General features: G+C 34.5%; 1 protein-coding gene across 8 annotated transcripts in view; it reads left to right on the top strand.

Moving 5' to 3' along the window:
• Positions 1 to 25,408, top strand: part of LOC132704331 (uncharacterized) — a 116,032-nt gene that overhangs the window by 41,656 nt on the left and 48,968 nt on the right. For 4 of the 8 annotated variants that reach the window (XM_060674261.1, XM_060674265.1, XM_060674260.1 and 1 more), the window contains 2 exons: positions 10,812 to 10,965; positions 11,025 to 11,187. In XM_060674261.1, coding sequence (XP_060530244.1) covers positions 10,812 to 10,965; positions 11,025 to 11,187 — 317 coding nt within the window. Of the gene's footprint in view, positions 1 to 2,728; positions 2,861 to 10,811; positions 10,966 to 11,024; positions 11,188 to 17,978; positions 18,381 to 21,687; positions 22,534 to 25,408 lie in introns of those variants that run through there. The other 4 variants (XM_060674264.1, XM_060674263.1, XM_060674266.1 and 1 more) reach the window with 4 other exon arrangements.

Here is a 25,408-nt window from a genome sequence, read left to right as displayed (position 1 = left end):
GTTATAGAACAGTATATATTCAAAAATAGTTTTAAAATGTATTAAATTACGGTCACCTGTAATAATATTCCAGAACCCCAGTTTGCCTTTGGGTTAAACTCTAGTAACAGGTATAAAATAAAACTAATAGCACCCTTAGCACATTTAGATTGTGCGGGATCACATTGCAGAAGTTTACCCTGCCACACGTCTATCTAAAGTACTTGGTAATGTTGACATTCTTTGTTTTGTTGTTTACTATCCTAGGGTGCAATTTCTGCTCAGCAAAAACCGACGCAGGAGGAATCCAGAAGTTTTGTAAAAAGATTTACGACATTTAAATAAATGGGAGATCACCTGTGAAGAATGTTATCTCTGTGTTGTTAACATTCATTTCGAAACATGATGGTTTCAGGTGCCTAAATAAAGCGCTAGACCTTCGTTACAGAATTTCTGGATGTCGAATATCGTATTACATGGGCATGAGTAACATTAGTACGATGCATACTTATTGCGGTACAGTCCCCATTTATAACCTGTTCATTTAATTTCATAAATATTTAATTTAAATATTGTTGACTAAATCAACAATTTTTTTAAGGCCCCATTATTATTTGCCGACGTATAAGAAAGCTAGATGAAATTTTTTGCTAGTTTCAAAACAAAGTCAATATGTTTTGTTTCAAATTTATCAGTTTTAAACCAGTTTCTGATAACCTTAAGCCAATTTAAAGATTTGTGCTTTAAATTCATTCAAATTAAGCTCAAAGCTTTATAAATATAAGGATATCAGATCAAATTATAAAACCTTGGCTCAATTTGATCTTCCTTGAGGAAAAAAAGTGAGGCCTCATTCCTACTTTTCTGCTACTAATTTTCTATGAATAAAATTTCTTAAATAACGTTATAATTTCGTGTAGGAAAAATTTTATGATCTATCTAAAATGAGCAAGCAATCATTTACTTACTTCTCGTAGAACCGGAAGTGCTGCTATCTTAAAAGTATATCGCGCGTTGTATATGAAATCGATGTTACTGTGAGTCGCCCTGTATGTGATGCGATAATATTTGTGCAGTGCGAATAAGGAAATATACACAATGTATTTTTGTTTATAGATTTGCAATTTTCGAAGTAAATAAATTTTCCAACACTGAAAGAAAGAAACCAACAATTTTGAAAAAACATTTCAAAAATATAATTTTTATGCACCGTTCTGAAAATTGTTGGTTTAATATATGCGTCTAATATTTAATTCATTAATTTCATTATTTACACTGAAAAAACTTCACTTTTAAAATCTACACCTAGAAAATTATGAAAATGGACCTGTAAAAATGTGTAAGATCTTTGACCTTTTTATTTTTTACCCTTATTTGTTATCACGTTACCCTTTTCTCGATTTTTTGTATTTTATAAATGATTTATAAGGGGTGTTTTTTTTTCGATGTATAGAACTTTAAGTTGCAATAAAACAACGATGGATTATTCGATTGACATGAAATTCATTTATCGGAAAGATAATCTTGTGGCATTACATTTTAAATATGATTTCTGACATATGACCGCCACGGCTGGCGCGGATGTAGTCCAATCTGGACGTCCAATTTTGGATGACTTTTTCCAACATTTGTGGGCGTATATCGGCAATAACACGGCGAATGTTGTCTTCCAAATGGTCAAGCGTTGGTGACTTATCCGCATAGACCAATGACTTTACATAGCCCCACAGAAAGTAGTCTAGCGGTGTTAAATCACAAGATCTTGGAGGCTAATTCACAAGTCCAAAACGTGAAATTAAGCGGTCACCAAACGTGTCTTTCAATAAATCGATTGTGGCACGAACTGTGTGACATGTTGCGCCGTCTTGTTGAAACCACATCTCCTGGACATCATGGTTATTCAATTCAGGAATGAAGGAGATAGTAATCATAGCTTTATACCGATCACCATTGACTATAACGTTCTGGCCATCATCGTTTTTGAAGAAGTACGGACCAATGATTCCACCAGCCCATAAAGTGCACCAAACAGTTAGTTTTTCTGGATGTTACGGTTTTTCGACATACACTTGATGATTAGCTTCGCTCCAAATGCGGCAGTTTTGTTTGTTGACGTCGCCATTCAACCAGAAGTGCGCTTCATCGCTAAATAAAATTCGCTTATGAAAATCGGGAACAACGGCAATCTGGTTTTGGGACCATTCGACGAATCTACCCCTTACTTGATGATACTTTGGCTTCAATTCTTGCACGAGCTGGATTTTGTAACCACGTAAACCAAATTCCTGTGTTCGATGGCGGATGGACTCATTCGGGTCTTCCTCAATGCTTCGCTCTACAGCAGCAATAGCTTCTTCTGTACGCACCGTACGGCGTCTCTGGGGTGCGAGTTATCAATAAGAGTAAACGTGGTGCGAAAACGTTCCATGGTTAATCGAATTAACTGCTCTGATGGACGATTTTGTAGACGATACGTACTCCGCACAGAACCATTATTTTCGAAATAAAATTGCATTATTTGCAAGTTCAAACTTAATTTCTAGCATTTTTTGTCTTGGTTGATTTGATTTATTTTTTCTTCAAATTTCTATTAACATCCATTTCCGCAATTCCATACCTCGTTGTCCGGTATTTACAAGTATTCACCAATTATCGATAATAACTTTAATATTTCGCCCGAGAAATGGTTTCCGCGCACGTCTATGGAAAATGACTCGATTTAACCGCGTTACAATGGGAAATTAAATTATTTCAGCCTTAGTCCATTGTGATGATTTCGATCGATCCGGAAGCTTTGCCGGCAGTCTATAGTTGGTGGTTTCGTGCGTTTGTGTTTTTTTTTTATTTCGCGGCATGTGCAGCCGAGGCAAGTACCGATTAGGTATCTATCGTTTCCGAGTTGCAATCCGTAATGATTTTCATAGTTGCTTGGAGTTATGAGCATTTATTGTCATGAAATGAGAACAAAAAAAAGTTATATTAACGAAAACTAACCGTCCAGATGCAAAAATGACCATACATACTGAATACTTTCCCAGGATACTAAACTATAAGGTGTTAAACTATACCAAACTCTAGCCTTGAAAACATTTTTTTAAAACCTTAGTAGAACCAAAAAATAAAAACGAAAAGAAATGAAAAACATTAATAATTATGAATTTTGTAAGCGCACAGAGTAAATGCAGATACAAAAAAAAATTGGTGATATACTTGATATTATTAGTTGTTTTTCAAATCTATTGTACTATAGATTTCATCATTAGTTATTTTATTTTAAATAAATGTTTTTAATCTGATTTTAAGTAATACTATCAAGCAATAGTATTATCTTTTGGGAAACTGTCGCAGAGAGATAAATAAAACATCTCCGTTCTATTGCTTTACATACCTTGACAGTGGCTTGGTTCGTCCTGTTTCAGGTTGAGTAAGGACGTTCATAGGAATTTTACCTGATTCATTAAAAAATTGTGTTATTGGTTAACATCTTTTCCTTTTATAAATTATTTTTAAAATCAGTTGTAAAAATCTCTAATGTCTTCCAAGATTTTCTGTTTGCTGTATAATTTCGTTTCTAAAACAACTGAGATTAGTAGAATAAACATGTTTGATGCTACCAGAACTGTAATCCTTTCTTACTTGTTCCACTTTTTGAAACGTTCTGTTTTTTCCATCCTTGTTCCCGATTCACTTGCCTTTTCTCGTAAAACGCTATCTATGGGAACGTTTGCGTTCCTTTTCTATAGTAGTTTCAATTTCGATTTCAATGTCATTGTCAAATTCGTCAGGAAGTCCACCATTTTCTTTAATAATAGTTATTCATTTACAAAAGATGGTAAGTTAGTAGAATCTTCCTCATCCGTTTCTGGATCTGCAGACAGTACTTTTTCAAGGGAGTGCTTAATGCCTTTATGCTATCGATTATTCCTCATAGCTGGAACAAATCTTAATTACCCACTCCAATGTTTACACTTATTTGTTTCCACCCATGTGGCAGTCATATTTTGAATGTCCTGATTTGATCCTTGAGACTGGCTGTGCCTTTGCTTGCATAATTTTAATGCCTTCTCACAAAAAACAAAGTTCAGATGTTATAGCATTAGCAAATTCAAAAGTGTAAACATATCAAGCAAATTGTAAGCAAAAGTGTCCAAAACCACGAATAAATTGAAAATGATCGTCGGGATTCGATTGCATATCATACATCGTGAATTTTCATTTTTGTGTGTAGTATAGGCATAACCACTAATCCTTTTTTTGGCATGCTTGATTTTTTTTTTGGCACCATTCGCGTAACCTCCAACATTTATCACATCAAATCGTTTCAATTTCCTGTTGCGTATTGCTTTTCTAGGTTTTACATGCTGTTGATGCAAAAAAGTTCTGAACGTTCTTGTCCGCAATTGCGCTATTGTTTTTTTTTTTCATAAAAGCGCTTTTTATTATAATGAAGGAGATTCCAATTATTACAGATGATAACATAACATAAATTCTAGGTTAGGATTCGATAAACAAAAATGGAGACGTCTTCCGACTTTAGAAAGCGTCTTAAAACTAATCTATGTTCGGTTATTAATTTGAGGCGCGTAGCCTTATTTGAATTTAGACCGCAAAAGTTATCAACGTGCATTTGCGATGATCGCGTTTCATGTCGGGTCTAAATAAAGATCGGATACAGAGAAAGTGGAGCTATAGCTAACCTCGAGATTAAACAAAAAACGTCACGAATTTCCTATGTGAATTGCGAAACGTTGGATTAACTGTTACGTTTCAGGCGCAACACATATATGACGATTCTAGATGAGGATAGCCTTGCGTATTAGTTCCATTCCTACCGACTTTGTATGTGGAGTTTCAGCTTAACCCATATTATTCCAAGCATAAAGAAAATCCTTTTTTGCTCTGAAATTATAAATAATGTTTTGGGGCTTAAAGATGTAACATATAATTTATACATAAATATACAAAAGAAAGTTAAAATTCAGCAGAAAACAACTAAAAGTAGATGAGGGAGAGGTGACCTTGATTATCATAACGCACCTCATCAATGGCAGGTGCAAGATTTCTTTGAGTAATTGTTTTATCAGTTTTTAAAAGTCGCAAAGCAATGTAAGATTTAAAATATACCCGGGAAATCTTTTGTTCGTTGACAATATTATACAATTTCCATCCATTCACTACTAAACTATCCAGTGAGTTACAAAATAAAGGTCACCACCATTTTTTTCCAAATACCTGGCACCTGAAATTAGCAAAGCATTAGTTTTTAAATGTGCAAATAGTTTGAATAATGAAAAAAAATTATCAAAAAAAATTTGGTGATTTACTGGCTTATCTACAACAGAAAGTAGACTCATGACAACATTACCGTCAAGACCAAGGTCAGAATGAGGTTTATTTTGAGCACCACCATATGAAAGTTAATAAAATAGGTACCCATCAGATGAACAAAGGCACCAAAGGTTGAAGCCAAAACTAACTGGCTTACCCGTTATAAACATTTTGCAGGAAGGGCGGCCAAAGTAAGGTACCATTTATTCATTTATGGATAAGTTCAACGAAAACATGCCAAACTGAAGATTTTTTTTTATTTATTACATCAAAGAAGGGTCTAACTTTTGAAAATTTATCATTTTTATCCAACATATTATTGTCAGATAAGTGCAAGTTTTACTTTATCAATTGGAATTTATTGCGGCTCATACATTTTTTTATAATGCTAAATATGTGGCAATGAATGATAACCCGAGAACAATAAAATGCCTACAAAATTTAAAAGTTCATTTTTTGACTAGAATTTATGGCGGTTATTGTCTTGAGCATATTTTACCGAACATTTTAAAATCAAATCATTCACTTCGTCATCAAAAAACATAAAAAATATTTCAAGCGGATTTTTTCCAGAAAGCCTATTTTTTAGTTCTTCACATGATCTAAATTCATCGGATATAGGTGTGTGAGTGTACTCAATCTGACCTTTCTTCCATTTGACAGTAAAACCAAGCATGTCGTTTCATCATCTGATGAATCCCATTCAGGTTCAGTAGTTGATGAATTACAGGACTGTTGAAGGACAGCTGTATCATTCGGTGTATGTAACTCGAAAGTTTTAACTATATCAGTTGCTTCCTCAAACTCTTGTAGCTTTATGTTATCGTTCTTATCTTCTTCGTCAGTCAAGGTATCCACGTCGGGTGGAATATAGACCGCGTCAATATGTTCTGTAAATATTTTTCCACGTTATTTTTAACATAAATTTACAAGGAATGGAATACTACAATACGTAATTTCAAATAATATTTACGACATTCATTGTTATTGTCCTCATCCATTACGATATCCTCCATAGCCGCCTCTAATTCCTTTTGAGTCATATACCTCGGAAATGCCATATTTTACGAACTATAACGTTCACTGCACAGGGCACAAACTACTACTATAGAACGCGCTAATTTTTGGATGTTTATCATGCGCTGACTTGTCTAGACATGCAATGACAAAGTTTTGTTTCACATATAAAACCAGTGATGTATTCACGCACCAGTAAATATTTTCAAAAAATAAAGCAAAATTGTTATAGTATTTCCCATGTATGTTTTCTGCGATGTAATCTACATGCTATAGACTTAACAAAAATGGCAATACAAATCCAAAATATTTTTTTTTACTATGTTGGATTTACTTGAAAATGTGATACAAATTTATGAACCGCTTTTGTTAACTTTTGAAGTCATATATAAGATCTTTCCGTTACACATAAATTAGCGATTTCTACGGTTTTATGTCCTTTAGTAGTGATAATAATAAAATTTCTAAATGAATGTGCAAAAATATTTCCTGGATGTAACAAAAGAAAATCATAAAATAGGTGGTGCATTAATGCACCACTGGGACAAAATGGGTTAATTATTTTCGTAAAAATCGAACAATTGAAAAACATGCTGTCGTCAGATACTTTTATGTGAAAGGTTTTACACCAAAACAAATTAAAGAACTAAAAAAAAACCTAAACATTTTTATCAGCAAACAAGGTTTTGGCTACCGTTTTTTGGGATACTAGAGGAATTATGTATATATTGATTACCTTGAAAAGAGTAAGACTATCACTGGGCAATACTGCTCCACCAATTGAAGTTTCAATTGATGCCACAACTTGCCTACGCTAGCCCCACGCGACTATTACCTGTTTCCTAACCTCAAAAAATGAGTTGGCAGTAAAAGATTTAAGAGCAACAAAGAAGTTATCGGAGCTGTAAGTCAGTATTTCGATGAGCTTGAAGCTGGTATAACTAAATTAGAACACCGTTATAAAATGAAGCATATAAATATAAATAAACCAAAAAAAAAAACATCGCTTCGGATAACTGATTCCCATATTGGTGAGAGATAAGGACTTGAGTCGCGCTTAAGATTATTTAGAAGTTCTATGAATTACTTGTAAGAATTATAGTTGGGTCGAATAATATTTGATATCCGGTTTCCTGATTATGTGGGCAACTACTATTAGTTTTAAAGCTTTTTCATGTTTTTTCATCGGTCATGTTTCTCCATATGCATGGAATGCTGTAAGCTGTGTATCTGAAACAGTACTTTGCCTTTTACGGATCGAAGATGTCGAGACGTTTTTGCACATTATATTTTTCAAGACGATATGTAAAAACCATGAAACTTACTAAAAAGCTTTTTAATACGAGAGCTGCTTTTTATATTTCGGGATTTTCTTAAACTAGTCCTGCCACCTGGCGACCAACGGTTTTATAGGGAAGTTTGACATTTTAAGGTTAGGTTTACTCAGTTAGATCTTGGCGAAAGAGTGTTGTTTGTGTTTTTTGTGATAAATAAAAAAATTGTTACGACGCTGTACCTGTTTCTTTGGTGAAAGGTAAAACAATCAATTCTGAACGGTACACAATCATTTGTTTGCCGAAAGTCTTCAAAGAAGTTAGAAAAACCAATCGCCGAAGACGAATCACTCTTCACGACGACAATGCTACCTCTCACCGATCAGTGCGAGTAAAGAAGACCATTAAAAACGTCGATTTGATGACCCATTCACCATATAGTCCTGATTTAGCACCTAATGACTTCTCCTTCCCATCCCAATGGAGGTATTCCATTGAAAAGAAAATATGGGATAAATGGGATATCTGAGTGTTTTTTTTTAAGTGTTATTTACCACTGAAAACATCGGACCCATTGTAAAAAAGCTGAAGAACCATAAAAGTCCGGTCGAAAATAATATTGTAGGAGAATATTTAAAGTATGGAGGAGAATTTCAACAAACGCAGATAATAGAACTCATAAAAGAGGTTTGGAAAACAGAAGTAATTCGTATCTGCTTTGCATGCCATTCCAATTCCAAAATATTTGCTGACAGATTATGTTTATTTTAAATATGTAATATATTAACGCAACGTTATATATGTCACTTTACAAAATAAGAATGTTTTGAAAAAGATCGAAATTACGATCGAAACGTTAATAGAAATTTAAAGAAATCACGTTATTTGTTTTCGAATACCCCAGAGAATTTACTTGAAACTGTAACACTGTAATTGTCATTGACGTTTCGACCGGCAACCCGGGTCTTTCCCAAAAACAAAGGACAAAAAAGCGCGATTATACCAAAAAATTTGTTCGCTATCAAAAAATAAAGCGTGTAACACTAAGTATCTTAAACATATATCAAAACGTTATCAAGATACACGGTACATCAGCATCTCAACAAATACGAATTCGATGCCGTAATGTCCAACCGAATTTTTTTAGTAGCATCGTAACGTAGCCTTGACACAAAAATAGGTAATTAGCAGGAAAGCACAGGGAGTGTTGAAATGATTACCCATTGCATATGCATAGACGGGCGAATAATTAGCGCTAGTTATGAATAAAAGAATGTTCTTTTCGCGTGCCACTTTTTTAAAATCGCCTAATTTGGCCTATAGCCCGAAGACGGACAAAATAAAAGATTTGTTTTAACACCGGATTTCTCTTCCTTTAAATGCGATAACTGCGATAACTGCTCTAAGGAAACTGTTTTTCATAGGTTTGGGGCATACAATGCGAACATTAACTGTTGTTTATATTATATTACCAAAGTGCACTGGTTAGGGCCGATTCCCAAAATTATCTCCTTGCAATCACATTAAACAATTTTAAAAGAGAATTCTTTTCGAGGTCATCAAATAAATAAATAATTTTTTGCTCCTTTTTAAATGCAAACCGTTTAGTCCTAAGTTAATGAATTTAGAGTGATTTCTTCAAATTCAGTAATGATAAACATATTTATCTTTTTTTTTGACACACCTCCTTATTCTAATATTCCAAAGCGTGAAAGTATTGCTTTGAAATTTCTAAAATCTAATCCCCCTATCGTAATTCTCTTAGCAGTTCCTACGTCATCTGTGGAACGCACCCTTAAACTATTATCCAGGTTTCTTCTGTATCAGAATCCGTGAAAAAGTAAAGTAAATAAGTAAGTAAGTAAGTAAGTAAGTAAGTAAAGTAAGTAAAAATTCCTCGTCTCTACGGATTCCTAAGAATTACAAACTATTGGTTCTCCATCATATTCTCTAGCAAAATATCTAACATTGAACAAATAAAAATCATTACATTAGATACACAAGATATTCTGCCAGTTTCGACGTAGAATCCCCCTCTACTAAAGTCCCTATTGCTGAAACTCTCACCATAATTTCAGATATATTAAAATCCGAGAATTTGGAACCAAACCTTCTCACCTTAATTGAAAAATGCTTGCCTGGAACATATTTTTCTTGTAACGGTGAAATTTATGAACAAACATCGCAAACAGAAACTAACAGTAATCTTCCATTCTTAGATATTCTTATTAATAGAAAATCAGGCCTAAAATTGGGTCATGTTTTCAAAGAAACTACCCACATTGACCGATACTTTAATGTATTGTCAGATCACCATCTGGCCCAAGAATCATCGGTAATCTTGTTTAGAGAGCCGTAAAACTATCTCGACCCACGTCACTGAATCTAGAATTAAAACACCTTGTGTCTGCTTTTCTCTTTAATAATTTCCATATTAGAGCCTTTAAGCGTAACATCACAAAATAAAGTTCACCACAACTTCCGAAAGACAACCCCACTGTTGTCTATCTTAGGAAATATAACGTCATAACCAGATTTACCACTTGTCCAAAAATCTCTCAACATCTTCGATACCATTAGTTTACAGCACGACAAATAAACTAATCAGCAAATCTTATTCGATAAAACAAATTCTTGCATGCAATCAATTCTTCTACCAACGAAAAATCCTAGAATCTATAGAAAATCTATAAGGACCCTTAACCGCAACAGTTACGCGAGACAATATGTCCTTCCTTTAGCTCCATCTCCCTCAAGAATGTACAGATTATAACGCGAGCCAGCTTTAGTTAAGCCCTGAAGAAGCCAACAGGATGATTTTCTAAACGTCAACAAATTTGAGATATAAACAACCGACACGTTTGAAATCCAGAAGATTTGTAAATTGTAAAGTACCCTATGAAAGTTTCATCAAAAAATCTTCGTATATGCTTAACAAAGCTTTGTATCGCGTAAAGGTGTTAAGTCCCATCTAATGGCAGTCCATGGTGTCAAAGTTATCCTTGGACCATGTAGCGCCCATCGGAAACACTAATATATTTTTTGGTTAGTTTGTGTTAAAGAAATGAGCGCTTTCCTTTTGTTAAACTAAGCGTGTCTCCGTTGTCTCGTTGTCCACAGTATAGCTTACAGCAATGTTTGTTATCCATATTTTGTCACGCCAAAATGCACGGGCTGGCGGAAACTTTTCAACCGTTGGTTTTTTTGTTGCAGTCGTGTCGAAGCGAAAGTTCTGGAACCCGAAAAAATGGTTCCGGAAAAAGCAGAAGGCCAACGACGACATCGTGGTGCAGGATCACCGCGATATCGACGGAATCCGCAGCAGGTCCACTAGCGAATTGTCGGTGGACGAGGAACCAATCAGAAGGTATACACACCTCGTCATCAGTCTGCCGTTCTGAGGTCTCACGCTTTATTTTGCCTTAGTCATGACGTCAGAAATTCCTCGAGCATGCACCCGGGATTGAGCGTCTCCCACGACAGCGTCTTCCATCCCCTCAATTCCGGATCGTCGGATTTGGAGTTGGACGGTGCCCAGAGTTCCTCGTCGCTTTCGATATCTCAGCCCCTGAGCGACGCAAAACTTCAGGTAAACATTTGCTAATAATTTTGATTTATTTATCACGTGGAAAAAGCACAAAACGAAAAGAGAAACAATTTTTTTTTATAAATTTTTGAAAAATTTTGAGTCGCATTTCGAGGGAAGTTCGTTGTGCTCGTCGCCAATTGCCATTTGAAAATACATGGTGTTATTTAGAGCTCATAGGAAACAAACTTTTAGTCACATCAAAGTAGTATTGGGCTGACCAATTAAACGTGGTCAATTGACCACTTCCTAATTGGCCGGTCAGTCGACCACTTCTTAATTGACTAGCACAATATAAATAAATCAATATATGTTTCATGGAATTTTTAAAATTATTTCCGTCAATTGACCCAAAAAAAAAAGATCTGTCAATTCCACAACCCTACGTTAAAGTAAATGGTCAACTAAATTGGACAAGGTAAAGATGTTTTGACTAAATTTAATTTATAAAGGGTACAGAACTCCTTGTATTCAATTTTACTTCAACTTTAGATGTATCGAGTCGAGAAGAATTACATTTTGTTTGTTACTTTCGAAAAATCGATGAAATCGAATTTTTCGTAGGAGACCGCCATTGGTACATTTTCTGTTCTCCGTTCTCAGTTATCCATTCTCTGTAGACCTGGCATTAATTGGCTATGTCTTTTGAACGGTTCCAAATTTGGCTCCTTTTAAGCCGTCCACGAGCTACACAAACCAATAAAAAATGAGTCCGACCAAACCACGGCATCCATCTTTTTTTCGCGATTTTCGATTTTTTGTTAATATTGCTACGATACAGGATAAGTGTTCGAAATTTGAAGCCATCCACTTGAAATTTGACACACCTATAGAGTTTAGCACCGTAACGAAGCTTATTGAAACTGTGGGGGCTGGGGAAGTATTTTTTAAAATTGCAAAAAACTGTATTTGCAGAGTATCGGGAAAAAATCATTTCTCCAAAACAGTATGTATGATGGCTGCATAGCCCGGACGGACAGCTAAAGCTTTTGTAATTAAAGTTTTCACATATTGTACAGTGTGTTCGAGGTATTCTGTGCTAAATTAAAACATGTAGTAGCCACCGACTTCAGATTTGGCGCAATGAAATGCCGCAAAGTATTCTTTAAAAATTTCTCTTTTTTTTTTTTTTGAGACATTGTGGTTTAAAAATGTGGCGAGAGACACGGAAACTGGTACGGTTCAGAATCCATTGTTTCTATTTTCAAAAGTCGAGTTAGAGACCTTTTGGGATCGGTAATTTACGTTTGCGCGTTCACCCAGTTTCTCAAACCCGCGTAACCCATGTGACGGCTTGTGCGCAACCGCACAGGAAAAAGAGGAAATTTTTGACATTGAGATTCAAAAAGACACTTCCGCATGGTCCGGCGCCAGAAACAGAGCCTATTCCGCAAGTCAGCGAGTTTCAAGCGCGAGTGCAATAAACGGGGCCCCGTCCGGAACCGACGACACGATAGCCTGCGGTAAGTCTTCACAGTTGCCTATCGTGTTCGCTTTTTTTACCATTTCGCATCCCAAAAGGGTTAAGCCAACCGCGAACCGTTCGACCCTACTGGAACCCTTAACAGGTACCTTTGAAGTGTTCACTAAGCACAGATTTGACTGTGTGCAGGAAATAAGACAATAAATCATTTTTTGTTTCGATTACATCTTAATGCCCCTCAGACATCTTTATTGCATTAAAACCATGTTTACATTTGAAAATGGCGGTCGCAATTGACTGATTCATTCTGTCGAGTAGATAGTTAAGTACATATACAAAAAGATAAAGTCGCTTGTTATTGATAAGACTTTCAATGGGGCGAAAGTATCAGTGTTCTTTCGCTTTTTGTGTTGTATATAATAAACACTTTTAATGAAAAATTTCGACATATGTAGTAAAAAATATCTATTACAAATATATTATATATATCACCCTTACAAATTTATTCCAGTTCAAGGCTTATATTTACAATAAACAAGTCTTTTCTACAGACAGACAGACACTAAAAAACAAAGCACAAAATGTCACAAAAAAAAACAAGATACAGTGGAATAGTTTAAATTATTTTTCACAAGCTAAATCAAATTATGAATTGATTACAGCTTTTTATTAGAGTGTGTGTGGTCTTAGGTGTTGGTTAAAGGCTTCAAAGCTCAGAACATATAGCTCAAGAAGAAGCTGGGGATTGCAGTTAAAGTATATTTTTTCCAAAACGCAAGGAGGTTCAATCAAATTGTTTTCCGCTTCATAAAAAAATAATGAATCAAATTTCTTTCTACGATTTTCCAAAGACTGTATACAATAGAAATGAAGATTTTCATTATAACTAAAAAAATGCCTCTGTCTATTAAATCTATAATTTATAACAGTTGTAATTTTTTTTATACACTCTCCAGCCGTTAGATGTATTTAAGTGGCGTAGCATATTCCAACACGGTTCTGACAAGAGTGTAAAAAAGCATTATTAAAGATTTTTTATGATCAAACCCATTAGTCACCCGTTAAATAAATCAAAAACTCTTTAGAGCCTTTTGAACAATGTTTTCGACATGCATCTCAAAAAGAAGCCTCGAATCGAAGGTAATGTAATGTAATGTAAGGTAGACGTCACTTTGAATTGGCTGTTCTCAGGGTTAATAATGCTCTTCAAAATTTGACAAATCTCTCTGCAAAAATACGTATACTGTCGCCGAGAGAATCAGTTTTGAAATTTTTTAGATTATCTGGGTACAAGGAGTAAGTACTATGTAAAAAGCACTCTCCAACATCATACTGGAAGATTTAAAAAAAAAATAAAAATCCCATTTACGAGGGTCCAAAAAAAATCAATTTGCGAAAACCATTTCAGCAATCAAAAAAATTCTTGAACGAATTGAACAACAAGATCCAGTGCTATAAACTTTTATTCTTGATCATTTATAAAAAATCTACAAGGTGTATGGTCTGTTCATAGATATATATAAGAAAGTGACCAATTGCTTTTGAATGGGATTATCCAAGGGTGGTCATTAACATACAATGCAACAAGACTATTACTTAAAGTTTCTGAATTTACATTCAGGTAAAATTATGGTCCGTAAGAGAAAATAATTTTATACCTACCTGTGTTTAATATTCTTTGGTTTGGTATAGTACTTAGTTTAAGTTTATTGGTAATTATTCTTATTTTGTGTGTATTACAGCGTGTGTTGAATCGTGTCCGAATTATGCAAAATATGTGCGAGTCTAGTGTATTTCAGGAGATGCTCCCGCCTATTCTGTTGAGACTAAGGAAGTTATAAACAATGTTTATTTGACTCTAATTGAACGTGGTGTCAGCAAGCAAGCATCTTTAGAAGAAACGGCCACATTGACGAAAATTATTATTATTATTATTATTATTATTATTATTATTATTATTATTATTATTATTATTATTATTATTTTAATTACGCCGATTATGGTTTTCATGGTGCTCGCGTAAGGTTAGAGATTTTATTCTAAGTGCACTGAGCTTAGTGCAGATAAGATTTTTTTCTTGAACTAATCGTTATCAGCGCGGGCAGTCATCCTGCCGACGAGCAGATAACAGTTGACGATTTCCTGCCCACCAATGCAATTTAACATGGTGACGTCTAGCGGTCGCGTTAACTGCAACGCTCTTATGCTAATGCATTATTTATTTACGGGCGATCGGTCGCAGAACCACGGTTAAGCACGCCCGTGTAGGCCGACACTTAATAACAATGTAATTTATACCTCGTGTTGAATTTAAATGTTAATGGAAAAAACATCTGGTTACTCGATGAAGTATGCCGTTTGAAACATCGCTACTACCGATCCCGACCGTAGATAGACAGTTTCACAAAACCGCTTAAACGATATTTATTTATTTATTTAGATACACTGTTCAGCAGGATAAACCCAACTGCAGAACAGGGACGTAAGTAACAAATTAAAAAAAAATGCACAAGGACAGCAAGATGCTAATACACCGAAAAATAAAACAAAAATAATTATATGCCATTCCATCACGTACAGGAAAAGAAAATATATCAAGCTGGAAACTTGCCGAGTTGCATAGATCGCACATTCTGTGGAAAGGAGAAAATTTTAAAATATTCGTACCCGGCGTGGAGGGAGCAATCGGATGTTTTCGGAGATTTTTCCGCACTGCTTGAATTTTGACGTTTGTCAATTCTGACGGTCATGTCAGTGAATGTATTCGTGTTGTTTTGCAAAAATATACCCAAAAACTAAAACACAGAAAAATGTTATGCAATATATCAGACAATTTAAATACTGCGTGCTATAAGCTACAATTAAAATCTAGTGGACTAGTCGGTAAGTAAAGTGACACTTATAATTTAAGTTTCCCACAGAAATTTTGCCTGCTTAACTTTAGTGGTTTTTACAGTTTTTATATTAATATTGTACAATTTTTAAATATGCATGTCTCAACATTACAGACAAAACAAAATTGAAGGTTAGGACCTGCTTTTTCTTGTTTCCACGATCTTAAAAATTTATTCCTCTTAAAAGTTCTGTCCTTGGATGATTTTTCTTCCAATTACAGTTTTTTTCTTTAAATAAACTACTTAATCATCAATTGTAAAAGTTAAATAAACAACATAACGTTTTAAAATTGTGTTTATTCCTTTGTTTGTATGACATCCAATAATACATCTCTCTCTGTCTATCTATCTATCTATTACCTAACATTCCTTAAAAATTCCGTATTTTATAAGTTCGATCCGAAGCCCGCAGGTTTCCTCTATCAAATATCGATTTTTATTTCTACGTTAACGTTCTATCGCGTCCAGTGACGAATTTAAAGACACACGTTATGTGAAATTTGTGGCGGCAGATTAATTTCCCACCATTAAGTTACGCTGATTAAAAATGGACCGTAAATGCTTTGATACGACGACCACAAACCGAGTTCTGCAATACCGGGAATTTTCAAATTCAAACAGTTTATTACGTACGTGCGGAACCTAAAAATAAACGAATACGAATACCAGACTGTTAAAGTTAACAATCACGACTCAAAGCAGAGTAATAATAATTATTATGTAATATACAATGTACTATTAGGTCTCCATACAAAGCTTTGTATTAATCCACTTTGTATAACGAATTTTACACTCTCTATACCGAAAGAAAAAAGGGCACACAGGGTAACAAAGTAAGGAATTTAGGTCGAAAGTTTCTTTAATTCGGGAGATAGAACGGGGAGAAATGGAAAGTGATGTGGGACGTCGATACGGACTTACACCGTCGACTGTATCCACGAGTTGGAAGTGCAAAGAAAAAACGAGTCAGGCTGAAGCGGCAGGCAGTTCTAGTAAAAAAGTAAGAAAGTCAAAATTTGAAGATTTGGATCGGGCAATGTCGCTGTGGTTCCAACAGCAACGTCTTAAAAATGTACCACTCTCTGGACCTATCGTAAAACTAAAAAAAGCAGAAAATTTCGGAAGAATGGTTGGGGAAGTTCAAACAAAGACATGGTATAAATTATGCACAGATAAGTGGCGAAGCCCGTGATGTCTACAGAAACTTCAGTAACGATTGGCTGGAGAGCACCCTGCTGACGATATTTTTAATGCTGACGAAACTGGTATTTTTTACAAAATGACGCCCGATAAAACTTAAATTACGAAGCAAAAAGTGTGTGTGTGCGGAAAACTTTCTAAAGGACGTATAACAGTGTTAGTAGCTGCCAATATGAGTGGGAGAGAAAAAAGAAAGCTAGTCGTGATTGGCAAATGAACGTTGTATTAAGAACATCAAGCATATGCCGGTCACTTACATTTTTCTGGAAGTAAAAATTACTAAAAAAAAATCAAAATTTTTAAAAAAATACTTGGTAAAATTTGATTGCACCCAATTTGTACTGTTTAAATATGGACACGGATCTTTACTTCTCTGCTAAATTTGAAGTTGATATCTGCAAATTTAGGACACTTAACACATTTCTTATTTAGGACGGAATATCAGGAACACCCTGTACAATAGGTGAAAACCTTAAATACAAAAGTTTTAGCTGTCTATGCGGGCTATATAGCAGTGTAGAAGAAAGTGACATCTGAATCATAGTCTTTCAGTTATAACCAATGTTCAATAATAGGGGGACCCACTTTTCAGTTTTTTTGATTTTGCGGCGCACCCTGTATATTTTAGAAAAATTTTCAGGTATTAAAGTTTATGCAGCCGTATCTTCTGCGTCTTCTGGTACAAGAATTTGTTTTGGTCTTTTGAATGGTTTTTGAAAAATGGATTTTTTGTATACCCTTGCAAACGCGATTTTTATTTTATTAAAAATACTATAGACTCTCGGATTTTCCGTCGGTAGATGGTTTCAGCGAATGCGATAAAATTAAATAAAACTCTGCGCAAATCCGTCAGCTTTCAGCATTTGCATGTATAAAGTACCGAAGTCATTGTGGAATTGCGAATCTATTTATTGAGGGTTGCAAAGAAAAACCCAAGCGAGGTAGTTAAAAACCGGTTTATGTCGTAAAAACAGTACTTCGTACTACTCTACGATGTTCTTAAGAAACTTTCAGATCGTCGCTTCGTCGTAAAACTTCGAACCTGAATCGGAAATCTGACTTCCATCATAACTAAGCGCGAAATCTGAACACCGTCTATGGTTCGTCCTCAGATCGCCGAATGCCGCGAGTCTCAACCTCCGCTGTTTATATTTTTTAGGTTAATGTAATCTCGCGCGCAAGGTCGCCGCCACCTATAAACGAACTACTAAGCTTTTCGATATTTAAACAAGCGCGTTATTAGTCCGCATTAAAATTGTTTACGGCAATGGAAAAACCGCGGTTTCACGTTAAAAAACGATAACATTTTTGCGCTGACAAGTACGATCGCGGATTGTGAATCACGCGAATGCTCCACAGGAAAGGAAAATAAAACGACCACGTACGGAGTTAGTGCGAGACGAAATCTGGCCGCGTCGCGCCGCTTTCCTTCAATTTTTAATTAAAAGGGTTCCCTTCAAGATGCCGTCGAAGATATTTCGTCTAACTTGAACTATGTGCGCGCTTAAAGTTTTGTGTTTAACGCGATTTGGTGAGCGTGTATTTTTGATGATGCAGTAGTGACTGTTGGAAGGCGCCTACTGCACGCTAGTGTCATCTCTTTTGTGTTTCGCGCCCTTTTTTTATTCCATGTGTGCGGAATGGACTAAGATATTATGTCTTGGATTGTCCAAATCTTTGTTAGTGTTGTTTAAATGCATAAGTATAAATTACTATAAACAAATGAGCCGTTCGTTTTGAAAGTAACTTAAGTCCGTTTGTCTTTAATTTGAAATACTTGTGGTTTTGCGTTTTTACAAAATTAAAAATATACGTAAGATATATGGTTGACTTGCAATTTAATTTCATACGTCCTATTAAAAAGTCGCTATTATTAAGTGTATATTATGGCCTTGCTTACCTTAAAAGGACTTGGTCACTTTCAAAATAAAAATTTGTTTTGTTACAAAAAGTGAAAGAGCTTAAGTCCATGACATACTAGGTTAGCGTCAAAATTTCCCGACCTGACATAGATGCAGCTCCAGTATCACGATAATACTTTGTCTTCTTTTAAATATATATCTTAGTAGGCTGCGAAAAAAAAATTGAAGTCTTGCGTCAAATAGTTTTTTATTGACAGCATTTTAAACAAGACGTGCCCGAAAAAATGTCACAAATAACGCAAATTGAGTATAGAGCAGTCATAAAGTTTTTGACAAAAGAAGGGTTAGCACCTAAAATTATTAAAGAAAGGCTGGACGGTGTGTACGGCCAAAGTTCTCCTTCGTATTCTGTAGTGAAAGAATGGGCAAAACGTTTTCGAATGGGACAGGAGTCCCTTGAAGATGATTCAAGAACTGGTCGACCGGTGGAGGTCATAACGGAAGATATTGTTGCGATTGTGGAAGAGGTGGTATTGAGTGACCGCCGTTTAAAGATCAAGGAAATCTCAGGAATTACTAAGCTTTCTGATACAAGTGTTCGTCGAATCCTGCATGATCATTTAGGTATGCATAAGGTTAGTACAAGATGGGTTCCTAAAAACCTTTCGGCTATTCAAAAACAACCCTGTGTTGAGTGCGCGCGGTCTTTTTTTTAACTCTGTGGGTTGGAACCGAAGCCTGTGATAGAAACTATTGTGACAGGAGATGAAACTATAGTTCTCTATTATGACCCTCTATCGAAAAAAGAATCAATGGAGTGGCGTCGTAAGGGTGAAGCACTTCCGAGAAAATTCAGAGTCTGCCAGTCAACAAAATAGGTGATGGCCACGATCTTTTGGGATTGTGAAGAAATTCTTTCGATAGATTTTAAAGAAACTAATACCACTGTCAATGGTAAATATTACGCAACATTATTACATAAATTGCGAGACTGCATACGTGTAAAACGTCGAGGAAAACTGACCAGAGGCGTGCGTCTTTTGCACGATAATGCACCTGTCAATATAGCTGGTGTTGCACAAGCTGCCATTTTAGAGTGTGGGTTCCAACAGATAGGTCATCCTCCATATAGTTCAGATATGGCCCCCAGCGACTATTATTTGTTTGGATATTTGAAAAAGGACTTACGTGAACGTGGGTTTAACGACGAAGTTGAGTTAAAAGAGGCTGTTATAGCTCATTTTGCAGACAAACCAAAAGAATATTTTTTTAAAGGGATTAAGTTGTTAATAAAGAGATGTAATAAGTGTATTGAAGTTAAGGGGGATTATATTGAAAAATAATAAAAAAATGTTTGTTTCTTTGATATTCCAGCCAGTTTATTTTTTCTTTTCGTTGGATCTTTTGTAAACTGCTTCTTCCAAGAGTCATGTTGATATAAAATCCTCTTATTTCATTTCATTTAGTATGAAAGTATTACCTTTTCTACATTTGTTAGTTATATTCTAATAATCTTGTGGCACATACAATAACTTATTTCTATTTCTATTAATTGTTACTTTAAATATGAAATTCTGAAGTTTTTAAATCTGTTAAAGGGTGTAAATATAGACCATTTTTTTCCAAATGTAAACATGTTATTGTTTATTGTTATTGTTAGCAATATTTTTATTCGCATATCTGGAATTTTATATCTTTAAAAGTAGTATCATGTCTTTGCCATTTAATTTTTTTTTTATGCGGGTGTTATCTTAAAACGTCGAATATCTCATAAAGTAAGTAAAATTTAAATATAGGATAAATTACAAACGTACCTTATTTTTGAAATTTGAAAATGTTTATTTTTTTTGTTAATTAAATTCGCCAAATCGTCACCACCTATTTGGTACACCCTGTATAAGCTGAGGCGCATCTGTCAAACTGATTTAGTAGTGCATGATCTCCTTAGTCTCTGCTCAAATTTTCGTTGCAATACTTGGATCAGTAGCGTCTCAACACAATTTTATATGGAGCAATTAAAACATGAAAAAAAAAAAACGCATAACCTCAATTTCTGGCTAAACACTGCAAAATTCGAATAGGAATTTCTTAAGAAAGTGACCTTTATTTTAACCGAAAATTCCAAAAATGTCAAAATATACAGGGTATTCCATTTAAAATACAGTTGATGTCTGGGGGGACACTTTTGGGCTTTCCTGTATCAACAAAATTATAATATTTTCAATCTTCAGGAGAGTCCAAGAAACTTTTATACGAAACTTTTTTTCGTATCTCCCATGGGTTGCCAGATCGTATAGTGGATCGTTTTGTTTGGCACACGTTGTACACTATACCATTATATTGGTGATATAGGTCAATATATATTTAATCGATTTTTACAGTTTTACAATAAATATAAAAATGATTCCAAATATGAATGTTTTTAAGCTTGGTTTCGAGACTACAGCTCGTAATATAGTTAGAAATATGAACCTTACTGTATTAAAGAATACTTATTGAGCTGTTACTCTCATTGTTACTGCCGTATACAGGGCGATTTGAAAAGATGGACCAACCCCTTACCGAGAGATTCTTTGGGCGCAAATGTTATGACAACTTTACCACCCTGTATCTCAATAGTTAAGGCGTTTAGGAAATTTTCTTTTTAAAATGGACCCAAAAATCTGCCCCTTTAATTAGTATAAGCATTAGTTTTTATTTTCTTGATATTAGAATAATTAATGCCTCACTTTTCTGCCAATGCAAAAATTTAGATTTTTGCATAATTATACTTGACAAATTTCTACAAAATGTGTAAAGAACTGTGAGATTTATTTTTTTTTTAAATGTTATTTTTTGAAATGAAGTTTGACGCCTCGTATTATTTTCGCGCAACGAATCCTTCATTAACCATCTTTTCGACTTACTTACGTAATTTTGATGTAAGTATTTATCGGAAGTGTCCGATTTTTAGACCAAACGCGAGTTCTCGCGGAAATAAAAGAAAATCCGCTTGCTGTCGAATATCGTTGGTAATTTTCTATTTTTAAGTGGAGATTTGTTCTTTGGTTTTCGCGATTTTTGACGCTTAAAGCGCTTTAAAATAGACGCTCGAAATTCCGAGGCGTTTGCCAACAAATTAAACTGGGTCGTTTCCTGTGGCCGTCGGATCGCCACCGGTACGTTCGTTTCGTGCGTTTTACATTTTGCATTAACATAAAATAATTATTTTCAGAGATTATCGGCGAGATTGGACTACCTGTCACGTCAATAAAATACACTTCCGTTAGACCCCAATTGACGGAGCCTGCGAAACTTTTATAGAATTTCTTCAGTTCTTATACAGTGTGTCACACAGAAAAAAAATCTCTTATATTCGTTTTACTACAGAAAATCGTTCTGTATAAAAAGTTCCACTTGTTGACAGAATGAATTCACGATAAAAACAAACGCAAAATTCGGAAAATATGAAAATGCTTCAAGAGAGAAGTTGCATTATTTATTTTTGACAATTTTTTTTGAGAAAAATGTTTATAAACTAGTAACAGACTTACTACAAATTTGACAATAAAAATTGAAACATTTTAAAGTAAACTGTTAATAGTTATTGTTTTTAGTTAATTATGGATTTTACGCTTTAATGGCAATCGCGTTTCGAAAATTTTGTACAATGTTACGGTAATGGAAAAGTGCCTTTTTGGTAGATATTAAACACGAAATAACACGCATATTGTTATTATAATACGATTTATTAAAATAACAAAGTGAAATAAAAAAAATTATCGGCAGTGTTTTGATTTATAAGCTTTGATCATTGAACAGAACTGTTCTCATTTAGTACCGGCAAACGCTCAAATCAAGTTTTTTGAGAATTTGCTAAGTTGTTTTTTTAGGAACGAGTTTTCTTTCTCGATCAAGTCCATTTACAAATGTATTGGAGCATTTTGTACAGGGTGGTCTACTTAAGATGCTCATATACCTTATCTCAAAGGTAACTACAAAAAGTCTATGATCGCATATATTTCATTAACGGCATTTTTTATGTGTACAGGGTGTTCCGTTGTGCTAGGATAATAACCAACATTATTTTTTAAAAGGAAATGCAATGAATATTTTAAAAAATTCTAATTATTCGCTTGATTCTGAGTATTTTTTTCATTGCATAGCTTAGGCTTGGCGAAAATATATTGTACAGGGTGGTCGCAAATGACCATAAAAAAAATGTTTCTTCTAAGTGAAAAAGCTCTTTTTTTAATGGAATTTTATTGGGATTGAGTTGTATGCACAGATGGTCCATGGTCTATGGTCTTATGTCTTAAAAATGTATTTAACACTTTTATTGGGTTTTAGATTTGATTCTGTATCTTTTCATATATATAGCTTTTATTACAGCAATAATAAATTTTTGAAGTTATGGCCAGTTTTTTGCAACAATTTGTGTATTTTATTTTCATTCTAACTAAACCTATATAATATCCTATTTTGACTAATTTTTTTTTAAAACATTATTTTTTAATTAATTATAAAATCAACAAATAATGCAATTAAATAAAACTTATTTCTTATTACAAAATGTTTTCTAACCGCCCCTAAACATGTGGTATAGTTTCAAAATCCGCAATAGCATTTCCGACCGCGTCTTAGTTTTATAAGGTATCCACGGAAAAAAATAACGAATAAAATTGTTGGCTGGACGGAAATACACATTTTTTATTTGACATTTAGTTGTTACCAACTTTTTTTTAAAGAAAAACTGGCTTTTTGCATTGTTCAATAGCGCTTAGATGTTCATGAGTGTTACATAAGAAATAATAAGAGTCAAGAGTCCAGTATTAGCCCTAAGTGAATACAGGTTGTTGTATCCTGCAAGACGTGTACCCACGAAATATTTTTTTCACGGATTGATCGTGATTATGAACGTCCTAGCATAAGAGAAGCAATCAGTATTCAGTATTTTGAAAAAAATAATCAAAATTTGCAAAGAGGAAAATAATTGATTTTTTAAAGGGGGCGGTAAATAAGTATATTATGCGGTAAACGGCGTTTTACTCACGAGTGAGATAAAGACTTTACCAAACTTGCTGCGTTCTATACTTTTTCTATGACCGTCACAATTTAACAAATTAAAAAGTTGCCATTAAACCTACTCATTTATCGATCCGATCGATTCTGCTATTGTGGTCTCTTTTTAAAACTGTGTACATTAGACGGAGAAAGATATATTATGTTGTTTATTTAACTTGTACAATTGATCATTAAGAAGTTTATTTAAAGAAAAAGACTGCAATTGGATGGAAAGTCATCCAAAAATAGAGCTTTTAAGAGGATTCAATTTTTAAGATCGTATAAGCAAGAAAAAGCAGATCCTAACCTACAATTTTGTTTTGTTTGTACTGGTGAAACATGGATATTTTAAAATCGTACAATTGATATTGGCAACATATTAATATAAAAACTTTAAAAACCACTTAAACTTAAATTACAAATGTCACGTAGTATTTAAATTGTCTGATATATTGCATAACATTTTTCTGTGTATTAGTTTTTGGGTACATTTTTGCGAAACAACACGAATACATTCACTGGCATGACTGTCAGAATTGACAAACGTCAAAATTCAGGGCGTGCGGTAAAATCCCGGAAATGTCCGCAGTGGCTCGGATCCGTGGGAAACGAAACTGACGTGGTAAAGTGACGCTTCCCGCACGCTAGATCTCTGTGCGACCAGGTATTTTGCAGACGGGAATAGAAAAAAAATAAGTGGCTCAGGAACACCGGGATTTTTTTGTATATCGAAAAATACTATCTAGCTGGTTCCGAGATCTTGTTTGTCTTCCATATTTCGACTTCGAATTCGCTTTAGCAAAAGTTTTATCCTGTTACGTATTCCGCCTTTTATACGTTTGTGGTTTGCATCAGAATTACAAAATCGCGAAGCTGCGCTTGATAATATGCACATGCACGCGAAGCAAACACACCCAACGTTATTGTCGATGCATATGCAAAAGGTATATCCTACACTTATCCGTCCTCTTTGTCGTTACGTCATTGTCGTATCGCATTACTTCTCGATTTCAAGGTTAATACCGTACCCCGGCGCCCAGCCCTGCATCAGATTATCCGCTATTGTCGATACTCGATAAATCTTTGTACGAAAATGGCGAAAAACAAATACCAACGCGATTGTTTTTGTTTAAATAAACTATATCGACCGAACCCAACCTCTACTCATTGTAATACCCGGTTATATCGGCTGTATCACTTTAAACACGCGTTATTGCTATGTTTTTTCATTGGTGGAGTTACGAGGTGGAGTAAATTGGCTGTATTTTCTCGCTAATGGGGAAATGGGTCAGAAAAAGGCATCCTCTAACTGGAACATCGTGTAAAATCTGTTCATAGATATAAGAAAGTGACTGATACGAATTAAGGAATTTAGAATTTAATTATTTGGGGTTTTGTTAGGAAAGATACTAAACATTATTTATTTATTTATGTATGTATTTATGTTTAAATCTAAAATAAAATTGCAAATTATTTTTTATTATGTACTTAAATGACTTAAAATTATTCACATAATATATCAGTATCACTATCGCTATCATCGCCTGTTCTAATTATTATTTGTTCTATATTATTTGCAATATGGATATACGATTGTTCTGCTTTTTCTATATGTTTAACAGAATTTGCCCAACTTTGTGGAAGGATGTTAAAAACTTCGGTTTCCATAAGTTTGAGGACATTGGAGTTAACACGGGGAAAAACATTGTTGCGACGAATGGCACATTTCAGTTGGTGCCAAACATGTTCAGTGGGATTAAATATACAGTGGTAAGGTGGAAGCCTTAAAACTGTATGCCCTA

The sequence above is a fragment of the Cylas formicarius genome, unplaced genomic scaffold (genome assembly GCF_029955315.1).
Source record: "Cylas formicarius isolate icCylForm1 unplaced genomic scaffold, icCylForm1.1 PGA_scaffold_7__23_contigs__length_41026272, whole genome shotgun sequence".
Classification (NCBI taxonomy): domain Eukaryota; kingdom Metazoa; phylum Arthropoda; class Insecta; order Coleoptera; family Brentidae; genus Cylas; species Cylas formicarius.
The sequence above is the reverse complement of the archived record's forward strand: the minus strand, read 5'-3'. Positions and strand labels throughout refer to the sequence as shown.